Consider the following 21771-nt stretch of genomic DNA (forward strand, 5'->3'; position numbering starts at 1 on the left):
GGGTCGTCGACCTGATGGTGCTATGTAGTGCTATACCTCTACCAAGTAGCAAGTGTGCCCGGCCATGGATGCCTGTAATATATATGCTCTGCCGCTCCAGCAGAGCAGAGCAGAGCAGAGCGTGTTTTCCAAGACGGCTTGGTGCTGTGTAGGTGAGGAGCAAACCTAGTTTACTCTCAGGCTGCTTTGTGTGACATGGTTACTCTGTGGTTTTCAAGACAGCTTGGTGCTGTTCAACTTGTGTGACTTTTAAACCGGTGAAATTTGCTCTGTGATAACACATTCTTGAGCCCATTGATTAACTTTATATGGACATTATAAACAACAGAGTCAAGACCGGTTACATTCCATTTATTTATTCAAGAAAATAATACACATGCGGAATTATAGTGTGCTCAAGAGGATTCTTGAACCCTCCACATGTTCACCTACTCTACCTGTATGTTCCAAAATCGTCTTTGTGGTCCTCTGTTCTATATTCCCTCCGTCCGGAAATACTTGTCATTGAAATGTATGTATCTAGATGTATTTTAGTTGTAGATACATCCATTTTCATCCATTTTGATGACAAGTATTTCCGGACGGAGGGAGTACATGCTAATGCTATGATAAAAACAAACAAATCACAAGAGTTAAGAATGAACATTAATTAAAACAAGAAACAGAATAGAGAGAGGAAGGCATGGGATAGCCGTGCTTGCGCTTGGGTCGCTCGTGTCTTTTCTTCTTGAGAGGAAGGTTGCTCATGTCATCGTGGTGACGTCATCGGCGCCGCCGAGCCTGTGTAAGCTGCGGCTGCATGAGCATGGGAGCACCAGTTATACCCAAATTCGATTGTGTTCCTCCACCATTCCAAATTGCGATGCCATACCGTATGTTTTGCCAAACAAAAAAGACATGGAGAATTTTAGTAGTTTTGACGTTCAAATTTATCTTTAACAAATCCTTTTTTCACCTTGCTAGAGGTTTCAAACGACCTTTCCATAATCTTTCGATGTGCTCGAAGATCCACGCTAATAGGTGTAGGAACGCTCATGCGCCTTTGCTAGTGCATACATTCTATTAAATCTCGGTTAACCAACTAAGTCACGTAGATCCACACCATCCCGAAAAAGAATATCAGTAAGGTTGAACCCAAATATAAATGACATAGGTACATACCTTCTCTTGTGTAATATACTCTTGTAAGGAGAAGCAATACGCTGATGACAAAATCAGCTTGGTACTTTGTGATTTCCAAGACAGCTTGGTGTGTTTATGTTGCGTGGCTTTAAACCAGTGGCGTTAATTAACTCGCTTCTCAGTTGCACTGAAACCTTGAGATAACATTCTTGAGCGCACTGCTCTCACTTTATGGACACTGTCTGTAACCTACAGATTGAACACCGGTTATGTTTTATTTATTTATTCAAGAGGAATAACATGCATGAAATTTTTTTTTGCTCAAGATGAACACACATGAAAAATTAATAAACAGGTCGTATTTGAGTGCCCGTGTTACCAAGAAGAAACAAAAAAAATGTGCAAAAAAGCTCTCATTTAGGTGAGCTTATTTATATTTACAAAAGAGCCCTCGAACTAGTTTTGCACAAAAGAAAGCTCACTTACCGTGGGAGCTAGGATGACAGATAACAATTTCTAAACCCTCCACTTGTTCACTTCGTCTATCCATATTATCCATAACTGTATTCATGATCCTCTGCTCTATATATATATGCTATGATAAAACAGCCATAACAAACAGAGTACACATACCAACCTGTGGTTGGATGGTTAGATGGACAGTGACGTGCTTGGGTTAACATGTCAATTTGTTGTCATCGTCTCACTGGAGTAGTGACCTAACATGCCAATTTGCGGTGTGCCCTGTCTGTGTTGGTTGTTCCTCGCGGATGGGTTTTCACTCGTTAGAGATATATAGTCTATATCGGTACATTCTAGTTTTAATTTTATCTTTCACGAATCCTATTTTCACCGAATGTACATCACCATTTACAATGGTTTGAGTCAATCATTTCGTGATCTCTCGATGTGCTCAAGTTACGCTCTCAGTTGATCTAGTACAGTAGTGTTCCCAGAATTACACAAGCGTGATGTAGCTAGGGTTCTAAAGGAGGAAGGAGTCGGGGAAAGGGGAAGAAGCCGCCGCCGCCGAGAGAGCCAACTCGATCCTTCCCGCCGTCCTCCAGTGACCCGCTCCGATAAGTAGACTAGGTCACCCACTTGTGGGCTGGGTAGCGCTCGCTGGGCCTTCTCACCCTCTTGTCTGGTTCCTGGGCCTTGTCCTTCGCGGGGCTCGTCGTAGCGGTATTAGGGTGGGCCGTAACATCCCCCCATCTTGAGAAACAGCTTGTCCCCAAGCTGGAGCGTCGGGGTAGTGTCGATGCAGCTCGTCGCGATCCTCCCAGGTTGCCAATGAGGCTGGCTGATCAATCCACCTCACCAGCACTTGCTGAACTGAGGTCGTGCCTCGTCGCCGTTGCTGGCTGGCCAGGATCTCCACAGGCTCCGGGCTTGGCGCGGCTGCCGTGGGCAGGTCATCGATGACCTTCTCTGTTGGTGGAAAGGCGCGCCGTAGTTGAGAGACGTGGAAGACGGGGTGTATGGAGCACTTGTCCGGAAGTTGGAGCTTGTATGCCACCGAACCCACTCGCTGAATAACCTGAAAAGGACCAAAGTATTTGAACGACAGCTTCTGGTTAGTTCTGGTGGCCAGGGAGCGTTGTAAGTAGGGCTGGATCTTGAGGAACACCCAGTCGCCCACTTCAAACACTCGGTCCGATCGCCGCTTGTCCGCAGATTCTTTCATTTGCTGCTGCGCACGAAGCAGATGTTGCCGCAGCAACGCCTCCACCTGGGCTCGATCCTGGAGCCAATCCTGAAGGTCCGGTGCAGCGCACGCCATCGGGTCCAGAAGACCAAAATGCCGAGGGCCGTGACCATATAGAGCCTCAAACGGAGAAGTTCCCAATGCTGAATGCGGCGAGGTGTTATACCAGAACTCTGCGAGGGCCAACCATGCAGACCACTTGGACGGGCATGCGTGCACAAAACAGCGTAAGCAGGTCTCCAGGCATTGGTTTACTCGCTCGGATTGTCCGTCCGTCTGTGGGTGTCGCGCCGTGCTCATGCGCAGTTCCGTGTGAGTCAACCTGAACAGCTCCTTCCACATGGTGCTGGTGAAAATGGGGTCTCGATCCGAGACGATAGCCTCTGGCAACCCGTGCAGCTTGTATATGTTGTTGACGAAGGCAAGGGCAACTTGAAACGCCGTGAAGGGGTGCGTCAATGGGATGAAATGTGCGTACCGTGAGAACTTGTCCACTACCACCATGATGCTATTGTATCGCGATGACTGCGGCAGTCCTTCGATGAAATCCATGGTGATAAGCTCCCAAGCTTGCTTTGGCACAGGCAGGGGTTCCAGCAGTCCTGGGTAACGGACTCGTTCCGGCTTCGCCTGCTTGCAAACCTGACATGCCTCCACCAGCAGCTTCACGTGTTGCTTCATGCCCGGCCAAGTGAACAGCCGGCGAACTCGACGGTAGGTGGCATTGAACCCTGAGTGACCGCCGATCGCGCCGGAGTGCAAGGCTGTCAAGACTTGTTTCTGCAGGGGCACGTTGTTTCCGAGCCACACACGCCCATTGTGTTTGATGATGCTGTCCTGCAGGAGGAATCCGTCATGGCCGTTGGGTTCTGTAGCCAGTCGTGCAAGCAGTTTTTGAGCTGCGGGGTCATTGTTGTACCCTTGCTGCACTGCTTCAAGCCAGATTGGCACTGCCACTGTAACGGTGGCCAGGTCCCCTTGCAGTGGCCCAGGTCGACGTGACAGAGCATCTGCCACCCGATTGTCTTCTCCCCGTTTGTACACAATTCTGTAGCGCAAACCCAGCAACTTTGCCATAATCTTCTGCTGCCATGGTGTTGCCAAGCGCTGATCTTCGAGATGTACCAGGCTGCGTTGGTCGGTATGGATCACAAATTCATCACTCTGCAGATAGATACGCCATTGCTCGACCGCCATAAGGATAGCTAAGCCTTCCTTTTCATAGGTGGACAAGGCACGGTTCTTGGGGCCCAATGCCTTGCTGAGAAATGCCACTGGGTGGTTGCCCTGACGCAACACTGCTCCAATGCCCCGGTCTGAGGCATCCGTTTCAAGCTCGAATGGCTTTGAGAAGTCTGGCAGGGCCAACACCGGAGCCGTGACGAGCGCAGTCTTGAGTTCTTGGAATGCTGCGGCTTCGAGCTCAGTCCATCGGAAGACAGAATTCTTCTTTAGCAGATCCATGAGTGGCCGGCTAATGATGCCAAAGTTTTTAACAAACTTGCGGTAGTAGCCTGCTAACCCAAGGAACCCACGCACCTCTTTGACATTCGTCGGGGTTGGCCATTTCTGAACTGCAGCCACATTTTTGCCGTCTGTCCTTACTCCTTCTTCGCTGATCTCGTGACCTAGATATGTGAGATTGGTTCTGGCAAATGAACACTTGCTTAATTTGATCTTCAGTTGATGTTCGTTAAGTAGCTGGAACACTTGCCGCATGAGCTGGATGTGTCGTTCCAAGGTGGCGCTATGGATCAGGATGTCGTCAATGAAAACCAAGACTCCTTTTCGGTTGACCGGTGCCAAAACAATGTTCATTCCTCCTTGAAAGGTCGCTGGACCGCCGGTTAGTCCATAGGAAAGAACCCGGAACTCGAAATGGCCGTGGTGCGTCTTGAAGGCGGTTTTGTGCTCGTCCTCGGGCTTCATACGGATTTGATGGTACCCCGACCGCAGGTCTAAAGTGGTGAAAAACTTGGAACCCGCCAGTTCATCCAAAAGTTCATCAAACACTGGAAGAGGGAACCGGTTCTTAACTGTCACTGCGTTGAGGTGCCGGTAATCGACGCAGAAATGCCATGTCAGATCCTTTTTCTGCACTAACAGAACTGGCGATGCAAACGGACTTGTGTTGGGTACGATGATTCCTTGCGCCAACATGTCTGCCACTTGCCTTTCAATCTCATCCTTCTGCGCTGGACTGTAACGATACGGTCGGATGTTGACCGGGCGTGCTCCAGGCAGTAGGGGTATAGAGTGATCGAAAGCGCGTCGTGGTGGCAGGCCACTCGGCTCAGCAAAAAGGTGGCTGTACTCTTGTAGAAGGTCGGAAATAGCCGGAGGAACTGGCAGTTCTGTGGCCTTGATCTCTTCCGTTCCCATGGCACACAAGTGCACCACTCGCGCGACCCCGGCGCGCTGCAGCAGCGCGTCCAACTCCTTGCTGGAAAGTTGTTGGCACTGAGTGGTATCCGCTCGAGCCCCCTGCAAGTGTATCCGCTCCCCGGCATAAAGAAAACTCATGGTCTTCTCCTTCCAGTGCACTTTCATCGGACTGTGCTGCTCCAACCAGTCGATCCCCAGAATGATATCATAACTGCCCAGGGGAAGTACTCGGAGGTTGGTGGTGAAGGTAACCCCTTGGGTATGCCATTGACAGTCTGATAGCTCCTTGTCGCTGCGCATTACACCTCCATTTTGCCACTCGCACCGTTAGGGCGCTCCGAGCCTGCTGCACCCCTTGCAAACGATCTGCCATAGCCTCACTGACGAAGCTGTGAGAGGAGCCGGAGTCCACCAACATGAGTACCTCGCGGTCCTGAACCCACCCATGGAGTCTCATGGTAGTGGGGGATTCAGCGCCCTCCATTGCCTCCTTGGATATGACACAACAGTCCACATCGTGTTCACTCGACGTGGCTTCGCCGGACGCTTCTTCACCACTGGGAATGGGTTCACTGCGCATCATGTCCAACAGTTCTTCCACCACGTGAAGCTGCACTGTCAGTCCGCAGCGATGCTCGCGCCCCCACCGCTCGCCGCAGGTGAAGCAGAGACCGCGTGCACGGCGGTACGCTCGCAGCGTCGCCATCTTGTCCTCAGGTGGTGGTAGGTGTGCCGCCTCCACGGCACGGCGATCTGTACTGCGCGCTTCCGACGTGACTGCCTGCTTGGGTGGCGCGGTGGTGGGTGGCGCGGTGGTCGGTGGCGGTGGAAGGGGCAGCGCCGTCCGGGGCACCGCGCGCGACGTAGCGGGCGCTGAGTAGCGCCGCTCCTCCCGTTTGTCCTCGCGGCGCATCGCCTCCAGCACTTCTTCCTGCAAACATGCAAGGTCGACGGCAGTATCGAGAGATTTTGGTCGATGTAAAACAACTGCTGCCCCGATTTCTTTTTGTAACCCATCTATGAAATGCGTGACAAAGTATGATGGCTCCCAAGACTCATGGTGAGCTGTAAGATTATGCATGAACTGGGTAAACTTTTCGGCGTACTCTGCCACAGATCCGCTCTGTCGCAGCCGGTTAAACTGACGCAAGAGGGACTGAAATTCCTCACGCCCGAACTGCACACAGACCGCTTCAGCAAAGGTGCCCCAATCAGTGTAAATCAGGTGAGCCTTGGTAGATTGCAACCAAGATAAAGCCCCGTCGATGAAGTACATCGCGGCGCAGCTCACCCATGCATTCGGACTAAGGGTACACACTCTGAAATATGCCTCGCATTTCAGCCGCCAAGCTCGGGGGCCATCCCCATCGAACAACGGAAAATCGAAACGTGGTGGTGGTGGAAATCTATGATAGTTGCGCTCCCCACAGAATGAACCCTCCCCGAGCAGAGACTGGAAATTGTGCATACCCGTGACCGGAGGCGCCCTCGGGGTGTGCTCCCCCGGTGACATCCCCCGGTGGATTGTTGTCCTGCCGTGGCCAATTGGCCCGTGGCCGTCGCCACCCGAAGCTGGTAGTGGCTCCTCCACCCGCTGGAAGGGCTCGTCCGCCACCTGACCTGGAATTGGTGGCAGATCCCCCAGTCGGATCGGTGGTGGTCGAAGGAGCAGGGGCGCCTGTTGCTGTGACGGCGCCTGCGAGGAGCCTGTTGGTGGAGGGGCGCGCAACGGCGCGGCTGGATCCGCCGCCTTGCCCTTGTCCCACAGTTGCGCGCGCAGATCGCCCACCTCTGCTCGCAGATCCTTGACCGATTGCTCGATCGTTGGCCTCCACCCTTGGAACTCGAGGACGACTGGATGGATCTCGTCGATCTTCGCCGTCATCGCCGCGATAGCCGCCGTCAGATCGGCCAGCGCCTTGCCATGCTCTTCCATGGTGGTGGCCTTGCCGCGTCTCGTCTGGATGATCGAGGGAAAACGCCCCGCCAGGTTCGATCGATTGGTGGGTGGAGGAAGAAGGCTCTGATTACCAAATGTTACGCTCTCAGTTGATCTAGTACAGTAGTGTTCCCAGAATTACACAAGCGTGATGTAGCTAGGGTTCTAAAGGAGGAAGGAGTCGGGGAAAGGGGAAGAAGCCGCCGCCGCCGAGAGAGCCAACTCGATCCTTCCTGCCGTCCTCCAGTGACCCGCTCCGATAAGTAGACTAGGTCACCCACTTGTGGGCTGGGTAGCGCTCGCTGGGCCTTCTCACCCTCTTGTCTGGTTCCTGGGCCTTGTCCTTCGCGGGGCTCGTCGTAGCGGTAGTAGGGTGGGCCGTAACAGATCCATGCTAATGCGTGTACGAATGCTCATGCACTTGGCTAATGCATATATTCTGGTTGAGCGAGTCACGTAAACCATATTCACACTCCCCAGATAAACTATCACTTGGGTTGAATCCAAATATAAATGACATAACTGCATATTTTTCTCTTTTGTGGTCTTCTATTATAAAGGAGAAAAAGTGATGCGCTGATAACAAAATGAGGAATGTATAAAAAGTTTGCTTAAACATTTTTCTTTCATAGACCACGACTAAGTACAAAAACGTAAGCAATGCACTATGGTTTCTCCTTGTCGCCAATCAACACGTGAAGAACATGAACTGCCTAAACATGCCATCAGTCCAAGATGGTACTTTAGTTTAGCTACTGGTTGCTTGAAAACTCCCCCATCAGACATAAAGTGTATGGGAAAGAAACATATATGTGGTCTCGAGGTTCCACAGGTAAGCAGCCCAAGTCTTCCATCTTGGAGCTCTCGAAATGATAAGCCACTACTCTTTTGAGAGGTGTATGTAAGAAGACAGTCTCTTCGTTGGGATGAAATCCAAGTAGGGAACCTCTGTTATCACACTGTTCCGAGAAAGTATCACTGTGTTCCCCGAAAAATTCTGCTAGAAGAGGGCCAAGGTTGATGTCGCACTTTGACCTCCAGCTTATCTGATCACACGTTTCGTCGAGGTACCAAATCCGAAGTCTGAGGCCACCATGACCATCAAGTAGAGCACAGTACACGCCATTCTCTGATTTCCCTAAATGCTGCTTCGTGGTATATATTTCAGAAAAACATCCCGGCAGCTCAATCACTCGGTATTTATTGTTTGACAAGGTCATTCTGCAAAACACAAACCACTCTAAAAGTTACACCAACAAACGGTTACCTCAAATCGTAACCAAAATAAGGTGATACGGTGCTTAGGATGTGAGACCCATGACAAAATACCTCAGAATGAAACCATTCTGGTGAACGTAGAGTGCCCCTCGCCAGTATGCAGCATAGCATCGTGGGCATTGGAAATCATCAAACATATAGCCGATGGTCGCCGCAGCTTCCCCTTGGCGAATAAAAGGCCTCTCTTCCCACTGCTTTGTCCTCGACGAGAAGACAGGCAAGACGGACGTCGATGGCGGCCATTCTCTTTCTGCCACATGAGCCTCCATGTAATACTCATGGCTAGGCCAGGGGAGGGAGGGAACACGCTTAACTAAAAAGACCTCGTAGTGCAGCGATACGGCGGGATCAAACACGAGGTACTGGTTATGGCAGTGCATGGCTTTTTCAATGTAATAATCGAAGACGTCCTCCATGCCAGGGGTGCACATGGGCGGGGGAGGGGGCAGGCGCTCCCACCTTCGCGTGGCGGGGTTAAGCACCCACGCCTTCTCCTTGATAGCCCGTCGGCCTCGTGGCCATTCGTTGTCGATCAGGAGGAGGCCGTTGCAGTGCTGCTTGATCGTCAAGCACTCGGCGTCCAGGTAGTCGAATGCGGCCGCGATGCTGGTGGATGACATGGCGGGCGAGAAGTATTGTGTGGGCAGTTCACACGTGTCGCCGCTGAGATGGACGAATATGCCGCTCAGAGAGCGCGGCAGGAGGTCCACGAGCAACCGGCGGGTGTCGACGACGTCACGCCACGCTTTGCAGACGCACCGGGACACGGCAATGCTGGGCGGCGACGTCGTCCGGAGGCGGCGCAGCACGTCGGAGAGCAGGTCGACGGGTAGCCGCTGCGTCAGGTCCTCCGTGGATGACGGCGTCTCAATCGTCTGCGCCATGGTTGCTTTGTTGCTACACAACTTTCGATGTAGAACCGTTTGATATGTTTATATAATACGGAGAGTTTATATTTGGTACTACCGGCACCATCATTGTCAAAAACCAAATCCTCCCCCGCTAGTGCTTTGCTCCTATCATCTTCATCGCACTTTAAGATCCAATTTATCGGATCATTTGTTACGTCGCTATCGCACTTTAAGATCCAGTTTATGTGATCACCTGTTTCGTCGAGGTACCAAATCCTAAGTCCGTGGGCATCGAGTAGTGCACAATATACACCATCCTTGGATTTTCCAAAATAATGTCCCATATGATATTTTGGAAAACCTTCCGGGGGCTTAACTAGTTCGTATTTGTGCTTTGCCAAGTTTATTCTGCAAAACGTAGACAACCATCAACGTTAGACTAATAACTTGCGACATCAAAACGTCAAAAAGTAAGGTGGTTGAAGTAAAGTGATTCATGAACAAGTCATGCTGGTTGAGGTAAAGTGATTCATGCCAGTATGCGGCAAACTGATAGTCAGATCCGTAAACCTGCAACATGTCGCCTATGGTTCCCGCGGCCTCCCCTTCACGAACAAAAGGCCTCTCCTCCCACTGATTTGTCTTCGATGAGTAGACAAGCAGGGCAAAGGTCGACGGTGGCCATTCCCTCTCTTGTATGTGAAGGTCCACCAAATGGCCGCTATCAGGCCACGGAATAAAGGGAACATACTTGACTAAAAAGACCTCATAGTGCGGTGAGACCATAGGATTAAACACGAGGTATTGGTCGTGGCAGTCCATGTAATCCTCCATGTCCTCCATGCCCGGCGTGCACATGGGCGGAGGAGTAGGCAGGTGCGTCCATTGTTGCATGGCTGGGTTAAGCACCCATGCCTCTTCCGGTTCATCGTCGTTATCGTCGGCGACGAGCAGAAGGAGGCCATTGCAGTGTTGCCTAATGGCTAAGTATTCAAGGGTGTTACGGGTATCCAAGTAGTCGAAGGGGGCGATGTTCGCGGCTGGCGCGCGGCGACGGAGAAGTGCCTCGGGAGCGTCTCGCCGTTGAGGTGGAAGAAAATGCCGGTAAGTGAGTGCGGGAAGAGGTCCGCGAGGAGCCGCCGGGTGTCAACCACGGCGCGCCATGCCTTGCAGACGCAGCGGGACGCGGCGAGGCTGCACGCCGACATCTTCTGCAGGCGGCGGAGGACGTCGGCGAGAACGTCGTGAGGCAGCCGCTGCGTCAGGTCCTCCATGGTAGATGCTTGACAACTTGGCGATGCTTCGATCGATCGATCAAGTATATGGTTCGATATTTATTAAGTAAGTAGAGGGAGACATGTTTTTTTTTTGAGAAAAAGTACAGGGAGACATGTTGGCACGTGACGGGATCCGATTCCGAACTGGGCTGGTGCTGGAGATCGGACAAGCACGTAGTAAAATGGGCCGGCCCAAGTATCCACTGGGCTTTTCCTTCCTTCCTTCTTCTCCTGCGCATCCCCACTCCCCATTTCCGTTTCAACCAAACCCTAACCCTAGCCCACATCCACTGGGACGGCGACGAGATGGCGCTCCGCCGCCGCGGTCCGCCGTCGGCGTCGGCGCCGCCTCTGGAGGACGAGAACCTCCTCGGCGAGATCCTCCTCCGCGTCGCCCCGCTGCCCTCCTCGCTCCTCCGCGCCTCCCTCGTCGCCAAGCAATGGGAGCGCCTCGCCGCCGCGCCCGCCTTCCACCGCCGCTTCGTCGCCCACCACCGGCAGCCCCCCATCCTCGGCGTCTTCGGGCAGCAAGGCCGGGAGCTGGTGTTCACCTCCCTCCTCGACGCTCCCGACCGCATCCCGCGGGAGCGCTTCTCGCTGCGGCCCGGCGACGAGATCGATTTCTGGGGTCTGCTCGGGTGCCGCCATGGACGTGTCCTCTTCATCAGCACGTTTCGTCGTGCGCTCCTTGTGTTCGACCCCGTCAACGGCGACCGCCTGTGCGTGGCAATTCCGCTGTATTTGGAACGGTATGTCTTTGGTGGAGCTGTGGTCTGCGCCGCCGGCGACGACCAGGGCCACGTGCACGGAGACTGCCATTCGAGCCCCTTTAAGGTGGTCCTGGTAGGCACCAGAGAGAACCACCCAGCCATAGCCTGGGTCTACTCCTCCGAGACCGGCATGTGGAGCAATCTTGTCTTCACCACAGAACCATGCGACGGTCTGATTGACGTCCATTTCCCCTGTACCCATGTCGGCAATGTCCTTTATTGGTGGTTGTATGGGCATGACAACGGCATACTCGAGTTCGATCTGCATACCCAGACACTAGCTGTGACCGAGGGGCCTTCCCGTGTGGACATCAACTCTATCAACAGCCGGATCATCAGGGGAGAGGATGGCGGTGTTGGCGTCGCAGTATTTTCGTATCTGAGCTTGAAAATGTGGAAACGCGAGGTCAGTAGTCAGGGTATTCACACATGGCTGCTGCAGAAGATTGTTGTCTTCCACAAGATCATTGATCTTACACATCAGATCAAGGCAAGGAAGGAAGCTATAGTGGGGTACTCAGAGGATGCAGGTGCGGATCTTATATCGGTGCCTTGCTGTTCAGGTATCAGGACAGGGAAGGAAGCTATAGTGGGGTACTCAGAGGATGCTCATGCGCTTTTTATAAAGGTGTCTTGCTGTTCAGGACCCCATACCTTCATTGTTGAACTTGAGTCAATGCAGTCCAGGAAAATTAATCAAAGTTTTTTGGAGAATTCATATCATCCGTTTGCAGATTTCTTCACTGCAGGTAATTGTTTATCTTTATATCACAGAAGTAGCTGAATCAACCTATTTGTATATGGTTGTAGGAGTGTCCTTATTGTGCTTTGAAATGTTTGCTAACAACTTAGTTATCTTTTTCTTCCTCATTGACAAAATCAATTTTTTTAATATAACTGAACGGTATTTGTCCTGAAAAATAGTGGACTATTTTGACCATTTGTTTGATCATATCAGTTGTGCGAAGGTTTGCACACATTCTATACAAACTCATTGCAAGGAACCTCATGGTGTGCTGTGTGCCCACGCCAGGAACCTAGATTTGGTTCTCTGTCCTTACAATTGGTTCTTGCACCGTACAAAAAAATTATAAAATCATTGTGGAAATTGGTTGATTTGCTTAACATAAGTGTAGTCAAAGGCACCTTCATGGAAAAAATATTGCACCTTACTTTTAAGTATGCGATGCTCTTAAGGGGGCGCCATTGCTTCTGTTTACACATTTTTCATTGTAGCTAAGGATTTTCTATCGGCAATATAAAATAAAGATACCATTATATATAGCATTCTTTTGCCCAGCTCTCGATATTGTATTACTAGTAGTTACTCAAGCAGACCTTAGCTTGCTTCAGGGTCATGCTGCTGACAATGCTTAGCATGTTATTCATGTTTAGCCCGTCCTCGTCCTCCCTATTTTAACATGTTGACTGAGTATTTCGCTGAAAGCTTAAAAATTTATATTTGTGTGGCTGATAATCAATTGTTATTTGTTAAATCAGTGAAACTTGTGTCCTTGTTTTACTCACCTCTTTGTAGTTTCATACTTGTGTTTTGGACTGGATTACCCGTGTCTGATTTGGCAATCACACATTATCATTTTTTAAGGACAAATTTGTCTGTATGCCTGTTAGCTTGCATGAAAATGCCAATGATCAACAGTGTAGGTGTCATCTATGATGTGCCCCTAAATTGAGGTGTGCATTCTATTCTGTCATCTTGACATTTTTTGTGTAGTTTGTTTCATTTGTCGTTTGGCCTTGTGAAGAGGACCAAACTTCCCATGTGATATTATTCACGCTTGTTCTACCTTTTGCCCTGAAAGAAAGGCAGGCTAGCAAGTTGCTCACAAGAATCTGATCATTCAATTGCAAGAATCACCCTCCCCCCCTCCCCCCACCCCCAAAAAACAATATTATAACGCTTCTTGGAATTTTGTGTGGATGTCAAGGTGATTCTTTTTACGAAAAAGACAAGGCTGTGAGGATTATACAGCTGCTACTTGCAGTACTTCAAATGTTTGAGAGTATTGTTAACAGCTTCAGAAGGTTCAAATAGATAACTCATTATTATGTTTGATCATACTTGGGAATTGGTCATTTCAGAACAACCTGAAAATGCGACATTACTTGAAAAGAATGTGGTACTGTTTGGATCATTTCATACTTCAGCAATTTGAGGATGGGTTAAACCCAAATTAGATGTTCAAACATGAGTTTGTTCAGCTATTTTCCTAATAATGCTAGAGTGACCTGACTTCAGAGGTTCAGTCATTAATTTCATAGTGGTGAAGTTATTTTTTTCTGATCTTTTTGAGCTATGGCTCATGCACTCGTCACTAATGGAGATTGGTTGTTGCACAGGTACTGTTCGAGCATGAAGTACTGTTCCAGTCACTGAGCCACCACAGCGTACTGTTCCAGCCGTTGAGCCACCACAGCTGCGGGGTATAACCAATTCTGCATCTTCTGCAACTCTGCATTTTTCTTTTGACTTGGTTAATGCAATGAGATGGTTGACTCATAATAAGGGGGGCACCCTGTTGTTAGCTGTGCTAGAGAGAGAGCCTTATCACTTTGTCTCTTTATTTGCTTGTTCAACTCAGTCAACTGTTCTGCCTATATAAATATAATACCTTATGACTAATGTCACAACAATCCTGATGCTGCGCTATACCTGGTTCATGTATTCTTTCTTTTTGTGTGGAAACAATATGTCTATGTGGTGGTTGGTACTGGCTGCCGCTTGTAGGAGATATGACCTCATTTCTTGTGAATTCTGAAGCCATACTGGGCACTGTCTCCACTTTTTCCCTAGGGCTGATGGTGCAAGTTGTGGGTAGTTTGAGTTTTTTTTTTTCTGAGGGGTTGGGGGTGGGGGCGTAAATTAAACGAGTCAATAGTCGAGGGACGAAAAGTAGTCTTCTTCCTAGATAGGTCGTTAACTAGTTTGGTACAGTTAAGGATGGGATGTATACTCTCAACATGTTTATGCAATCTCACTACATGCAGTATAATACGAATGTATTACTTTCTACAAATGGCCCTACACTTGGGCTGGGAGAGCTACCTAGTGATGGGCGATCGTGGGTTATTTAATCTGGTATTTGCTTGTTTATCGCTACTGGCCGCTCGTTTTCATCGAAGCTCATGGACTTTGGTCACTAAGTCGCTACTTCTCTACTAGCTGGGTCTCTGTTCTCGTTGGTCCCGTTGGCAGCAGCTGGGTTTCATCGCGTCGTGTGTTCTGGGGCTTGACTTTGTTTCCAACACGGCCCTTCCTCTTTTTCACATAGGCTTTTCGTCCATTGTCCCATTGATCAGCCGTGAGGCACATTGTTGTGGTTGGTAGGAGCGTCGTGCACCCTGCAGTGCCGAAAGACATACACTGTTGTTGGGCTCTTATCCAATAGGTCATATCCCCAGTGTCCAAGTCACGTCGGTTTTTAGGTTACCTTATTTACCTTTGCTTTCCCGCACAACCCTCTCCTTTTTTGTCATGCATCAGCATGCTTCGGGTCGATGGAGAGCTGTTCCGTACTTTTCTTTCCCACCCTACTCTTCTCTGATTAAGCTGCCTAGTGCCTGCCGCTGGGCCATAGCCACTGTTGGGCCTGCACGGCAGCCGGGTGCTCCTTTCCACAGTAAGAACCAAGCGAGTGGTCAAAGCCTACACCTCATGGTGAATAATAATGCTGCCCCTCTCTTCCCAACTCTGCGCTCTGTCCTTTCCTTGTCATGACGGAAGGGGGCTCATGGCGTGTAACCATCGGTTTCAGCCCCTTTCATGGAGATCAAGGCAACAAAAACCACATCCACAATGATGGACGATGGTGAATCAAGCCCATATATCCATCTAAATATTTTCCTGCTTTGTGCAGCAATCTTTCGTTCATAAATGCTAGCCATTTATAGTTTTGCTATTAAAAGATTAGAATGAAACAGACTTGCTACTTTAGTTATGACTGCATTTTAGCTAAAGACCTTAATATGGTGTCCGATGTTGTCCTGTGATTGCTATGGTAGTGCGCAGGGACCCACGGCATTGTTAGTGTGTCTAAGACTATCCGCAGTAAAATTGTTAAAGGAAGCCATGATGTGCAAGAGAATGTTTTTCCTTTTCTTTTTCGGAGAGATGTTTTACTCACGTAGCTAGAAATCTGAAGTTCTTGTTATTTTGTCGGCTAGCGGCACAGATCAAAATTGTGTACATTTTGCGGAATGGAAATAGAAATCAGAATTTTGTTCAGTACAAATCTTTATTTCCTTTGTGCTTGATGCAGGTGGTCACATGATTCAGTTGATCAATAGGTTTTCTTCAGCAACCAGGTATATACTTTTCGAATTGTTTCCTTAGCATGTTTAAGCCAGGCGTAATATGCATCACCATGAATCATATGGAACTTCATCAATTGCAGTCATATGTTGATGATTTGACATGATACAGAGTTTTAAATTCATCTCCTATATGAAAACCGGAGAAAAAAAGTCAATAGTTGAATGTAAGTAAAACAATCCCACTATGTTTTGATTCACATGACCAGCTGTTCCAAATTTCGTCTAACTGCAATCTCAAAGCTACTAAAATTCTTTTTTCATTTTGATTTTGTTCTATTATCAGCACTTGATCATACTAGTTGAATCGGAGAACAGGGGGCAGGTAAGCACTAGGTGGTAAGAAAACTAGGTGAGTAGGGGAGGGAGGCACTACCACGGACATTCTAATTTAGATTTTATCAGTCCTCACTATGTGGTAATAGAACACCAGTAAAACATGTTATTGCCTGATATTTTGTCTGATATTTTGAGCTGCCTTTTTTCATTGCCTGCTATTTTGTGCTGCCTTTTTTTAACAACATTGGTTATTTGGCAGATGCACAGTGTGCCGTTTAATGAGGCGGGATCTTGCACTGTGGTTTTACCGGTCAGCCATTGCTCTTTTATTCTTTTCCCTTTTTGTGCTGGACCCATTTTCAGTGCCTTCCTCCCTGTTTTGAAGTTTCATTTTTTTTCTCTTTTGAAGGATATTGCGGGATGTTTAAGCATGGAAGATTCGCTAGTTTTTTCAATCTACATTTTTGACCTTTTTTGGAGCAACCGGCGGGAGCTCTGCCTTTTCATATAGAAGAGGAAAATTGGCTGCTTATAAGGAAAATTGGCCAGCTTATAAGGAAAATTTGCTGTAAACCGGTACAATTGAGCCATGCAAACCAGCCCCGAGGCTGTACCCAAGCGAGCCGACTTTTCTACCATCCAAGCAACCATAATCGACACCCAACAACACAACCTGGAGCCACCACTCCGGCTTACAAACCATCACAATTGTCCACACACCAAACGAGTCGATGACTTTGCCATCCAAGTGATCACATACCAAATGAGTCGACGACTCTGCCAGCCCAATGACCAGACTCAATACCATACATCACAAAGGCGATCTCCGGAGCCACCGCTTCAGCCTCCACACCGGCCCCGAGGCTGTGCACTTGCCTAGTTGACGCCAAAGCCGTGTGACAACCTCAACCATTGTCATCTGGTAGAAGACCGGACCTCCAAAGGTGATGCCCCAAGGGGGAAGTGATGCGAACGCCGCCGACACCCGCTCGGGGCCTAGTTAGAGCTTGAGTTTTCACTCAAAGAGCTCGAGATCCAAATGACGAGGGAGGTGAAGGGGCTCCACGACGACATCTCCAAGGAGGAGAACAACGTTGAGGACGCCGTTGTCGCTGGCATTGTTAGAAGTAAGTGCCAGGCTTTCCCCTGGAGTTCACCATACACTTGTCGCCGGCCATCTTCAACACAACAATAGCTATGGAACCCAAACAACTTGTCGCCGACAACAACCAACTTAGTGACAAACCAATGCAATAACTTGAACTGTCGTGGCCATCCCCGAACCACCCATGTGTGAGTTCTGCTACGCTGCCATCTTCCGTCCACGGCACACCAAGGAACGACACCATGGGCGCCGACATGTTGTCACCAACAACAACCAGCGTTGGTGCCCTGCCGCCCGGGGGACCCTCGACACTGCGAAACAACCATCGCATCCGGAGCCGCCACTCGAGCTTCCATGTACACCGCAACTCTCCAGGTCTAAAGCAAGACCACTCCTGCAGCCTGCTATGGCGACAGACTGCGCCTGGCCGATCCAGGAGACAAAGGGCAGATCCAGAGCATCATCAGCGACCCCTCCCTGGCTGCCGCCACACAGCCCACACAACCTCCTAGGGCAGATCCGGGCATGGGAGCCTAGGTTCGGCGAGGGTCGACTGGACTGCCACACCACCCTTGTGGCTAGGATAGTCAACCACCCGCAGCCGAGCATGGGCGCCGAAGTGCACCACCCTGACCATCACCTGAGCTTCCGCCTCCCTCGCATGTGGCCGTCTGGCGAGCTCGTCCCGGGGCCGCTGCTCTGCACGCGCTAGTCCGAGCAATGCCACACCAAACCGCGGGCCGACCACCAGAGCCTACCAACGAGAGAAAGAACTCCCCAGCACCTTTGGTAGTAGGGCATGCTGCCACCATGGTGGAGGCCGGCAGCAGTGGCAGCGAATGGGAGAGACCGGAGCTGGGGGCGCTAGGGTTGTCGCCTAGGGAGCGACGCGAGGGGAAACACAGATTTCCCCTGGTTGGATATCTGGACTCCCTTTTTATTTTAGTTCTTTTATTTTTTATTACAGTCTATTCTTGTGTCATTTTTCCTTCTTTCCATGGATTCTTTGGTCAAGAATTTGTCTTGTATTTTTTTATTTTTACTTGATTGAATGTGTATGCGATGAGAAGGGGAGCCTTAGCGCAGTGGTAAAGCTGCTGCCTTGTGACCATGAGGTCACGGGTTCAAGTCCTGGAAACAGCCTCTTACAGAAATGTAGGGAAAGGCTGCGTACAATAGACCCAAAGTGGTCGGACCCTTCCCCAGACCCTGCGCAAGCGGGAGCTACATGCACTGGGGCTGAAGAAAGAATGTGTATGCGATGAAAGAAGAAATTGAATTAGACTACTTCCTTACTATTTCAATTTACTAATCTGTTCTATGTAGATTTGAAGATAATACAATCTAGCACACTTTATGACTCCAACCAGATCCTTTCATTTAAGACATGTTTTTTTTGTATTTAATCCCTTCGTTTCTTCAGTGATTAATTGGAATTTCAATTAATCATTTTGGCTGACTACTTTTACATAAGGATGTTGCAAGTTAACATACCCAATCACTGGACTGCATTATTAATTGTTGGTTATGTTGCTACTATTCAGTTTAGAAGTATGCAGTTATTATCAGTATTTTAGGTGAATACCTCCTGTAAACTGAGTCAGTGGGCTATGCAAATTTTATACTCTCACTGTAGAAGATTGATTGGTTTCTAGATTAGTTTTTATGTTCTCCCCCAGAACACTATCTAGAAAATTACAAATACGAACGCACTCACTAATGTCCATGCCTGTAATTCTGTTTGGAAGATTAAATTCGGTTAGCCAACTTTCTTTGTATGGATTTCTACCAGTTCAATTTCTACAATATAATGTTTTCAGAATTTTGTCCGACTTGCTCTAAGAATATGAAACACAAATAATTGTCTCCTCGGATTGGTTAAGCTAGCTAACTTAGTTTTTTCCCCATTGTTTTGTTGATTTAATACCGTTTTTACATTCATGTCGGTTTTTTTGGACACAATTAAGTCAAGGAATTTTCTGTTTCCTTGAAACCGGTTTTTTTGGATTTTTTTTCATGTACCTTGTGATACATGCAAGATCTGTATCCACATGATTTTGGATTTCTTGTAGGCAGGGTTGATGTTGAATCCTTGGTTGCTTGGCATGGCAAGAGTATGTACTCCGTAACTTGCCCTGCAAGCATCTGAGATCTTGTGGATTGATGAAGGTGAGCGCATGTTAGCTAAATAAGGCATGTGACCTGAAATGTCTTAATGAATGTACATATCTGGAAAGTTGCTCTATTTTCTAATCTCTGATGCTGCTAGAAAGTTGCTCCTTTTTCATGATTGTTCCCTCCTGGCTTACTGATATTTTTTCAAATTTTGTTGTGCCTATGTGCTCAAGTGTACGTAGCCTAAAAACTTTAGTGTGCATTATTTCCTTCTTTCCGCATGCCATGCAATCTAACCTTTGTGAACCGAAAACTCTCTAGTCGGAGAGGGCAGCTAGCCCTAGGTGCTGTCATGGAGAAGAATTACCCCGGAGGCCACCACCAATTGGAAGGGTCGAGGTTATCAGGATTTTTCTTTGAGATGGTTCAAGGTGTCAGGTTGGTAATGAGAAACAATCTGTGAATTTCATTGCAGGCTCTTGCAAACGGTATGAACGAACGATTTAAAGTGAAGACAATCTGCTGAGAGTTATCAACAATCAGAGATCAAGAACGTTCAAGGGAAATGTTAGCTGCTGCTTTTGGTTTAGTTCCACACCACCCCTTCTTTTTGCTAATATGTACTCCCTCTAAAGAAATGCAAGAGTGTTTAGATCACCACTTTGGTGATCTAAATGCTTTTATATTTCTTTACGGAGGGAGTACGTAATACTCTTTTTTTTTCAAAAAAAATTGTAACTGTAATACTCTTGATGAATGAGGAGATGAGGTCTTGCTGTTACACAAATGTAAACTGAAAGCTAGAACTGGCAATTATCCTTTTTACTCCATGAGTTGGAAGTCAGTCATATCATTCGTTCCTTTCAAAATTAGCAACAATTGTGTGAATAGCAACCTGGATATGAGAAATACCTAGAGATGGTGCGTATGAAGCGTCTGATATCATGTATGCATTTATTATAAAATCAATAATTTGTTATTTCTAAGGCAGCTACAAAATTGGTGTTGTTTAGTTGATAAAAGACGCACGCTGGCAGACCAGAGTTGCGCAGAAAACATCACATAAAACTTTTGTTGGAGTGTAGCTGCTTCTCCATTAGTAGATGCACACATTCAACGCCAACTCACTTACAAAAAGAATCATGCCTACAAAGAACAAAGTCATACCGACTGAAGCTATGCCCAGACAAAGAAAAGGGGGAAAAAAAGACACGAAGTGATCAAACAACGGTTGAGAAAATACAACACCATTGACACCAAACATCTCTTGAAAATACAAGGACTACGATAAAGGTTCTCCAAAGCAACATCTTCAAGAAAAAAGAGATGGCGTGTAAGCGCCGTCGTTGCCCGAGCAAACCACTCAATGCGAGATTGTGGAATTTCACTTTGAAGATCAAGTCCGAGCAAACTCTAAGCAATGCCTCCAACAAAGCAATGATACAAAAACATCACCATTGTCAGGTATGTCCAACTAAAGTTAGACCTAGGATTTTTCGCCTTGGATTTTGAGACCAGTTACACAAGAAGCACCGCCATATAGAAGTCCTCTTGAAACGTCCTCCAAATTTTGTGATAACAACAGCTACGTACGTGCACGTCCCTGGTATGAGAAATCACGCGAATGATGACCATACCTGCAAAAGCATGCATTCGGGTCATGACAAGAGACGCTCACCATAAAAGCCATTACTTATGCAGCGGAGTCGATCAGGGAAGAAGTTCACTGGAACTGCCAAAATCCCAATTCGAGACGCTCCGGCAGCCACACACCATGCTCACAAGTGGCAGCCGGTGGTAGATCTACATCAGATGACACCACCATGCGCTGCCTCTTGCTCCGCCGTCCTCACCGGCAACACCGGACCACGACACTAGCCTCTTGGTTAAGCAAAGGGCCGCCTCACAGAGATGCAGATTGTTGTCGCCCGCGAACCAAAAGATTGCGAAATCGTGACCTTTGGTGCAAAACTGACCTCCGTACGATGGGCTCACTTGCCAGTCTCGAAATGAAGCCACCGCTGCTTCACAACCTTCACTACCGCCTAAAGCTGGTGCACATACATCGCATCATGTGGCCACACAGAAACGACCGTAGGTACCACTTTGCCGATCAATGTCTCCGTTACCTTGCCATGAAATAAGCCATGTTGTACCAACAATAAACTAATACAATGTTATTCAGAAGATGTTCATTTCGCTATATGAGTCGATCACTATTGTGCCCCAAATTAATGAACAAGTAAAACGTTCAGCTAATCCATTGTACTTTAACTAAGCTACTGCTTGTTGCCTGAATGCTCTCCCATCAAATACGATGTGTATGGGAAAGACAGCCATATGCGGTCCACATGTAAGAAGCCCAAGTCTTCAACATCGGAGCTATTGAAATGATAGGCCATTACTCTTTTGGAGAGTGTGCAGAAGACGAAGATGGTCTCTTTGTTTGGATGAAACCCAAGTAGAGTTCTTTTGCCATAAACATCATTGATGCTGCTCTTTAAGATCCACTTCACGTGATCACCTGTTTCAACGAGGTACCAAATCCGAATTCTGGGGTCATCAAGTAATGCACAATATATACCATTCTTAGATTTTCCTAAATAACGG

General features: G+C 48.2%; 1 protein-coding gene across 17 annotated transcripts; it reads left to right on the forward strand.

The window, feature by feature from the left end:
- Positions 1–10829: 10829 nt before the first annotated feature.
- LOC119319391 lies at positions 10830–20022 on the forward strand. 17 transcript variants are annotated; one of them, XR_005154467.1, is made up of 5 exons: positions 10830–12079; positions 13692–13775; positions 15611–19215; positions 19483–19560; positions 19637–20022. XR_005154467.1 is itself a non-coding variant. In XM_037593875.1 (2 exons), the coding sequence occupies exons 1-2, from the start codon at positions 10867–10869 to the stop codon at positions 13706–13708; spliced, it is 1230 nt and encodes a 409-aa protein (XP_037449772.1). In that variant the 5' UTR covers positions 10830–10866; the 3' UTR covers positions 13709–14083. The 17 variants fall into 17 exon arrangements, 1 of the variants encoding a protein (XP_037449772.1); XR_005154468.1 differs by having other exon boundaries at positions 15611–16251; positions 19119–19215; positions 19483–20022; XR_005154466.1 differs by having other exon boundaries at positions 15611–16014; positions 16201–16251; positions 19119–20022.
- The last annotated feature ends 1749 nt before the right edge of the window (positions 20023–21771 follow it).

The sequence above is a fragment of the Triticum dicoccoides genome, chromosome 6A (genome assembly GCF_002162155.2).
Source record: "Triticum dicoccoides isolate Atlit2015 ecotype Zavitan chromosome 6A, WEW_v2.0, whole genome shotgun sequence".
NCBI lineage: Eukaryota > Viridiplantae > Streptophyta > Magnoliopsida > Poales > Poaceae > Triticum > Triticum dicoccoides.

Coding starts and splice junctions, on each gene's coding strand:
- LOC119319391 (XM_037593875.1), top strand. CDS start 10,867: ATGGCGCTCCGCCGCCGCGGTCCGCCGTCGGCGTCGGCGCCGCCTCTG.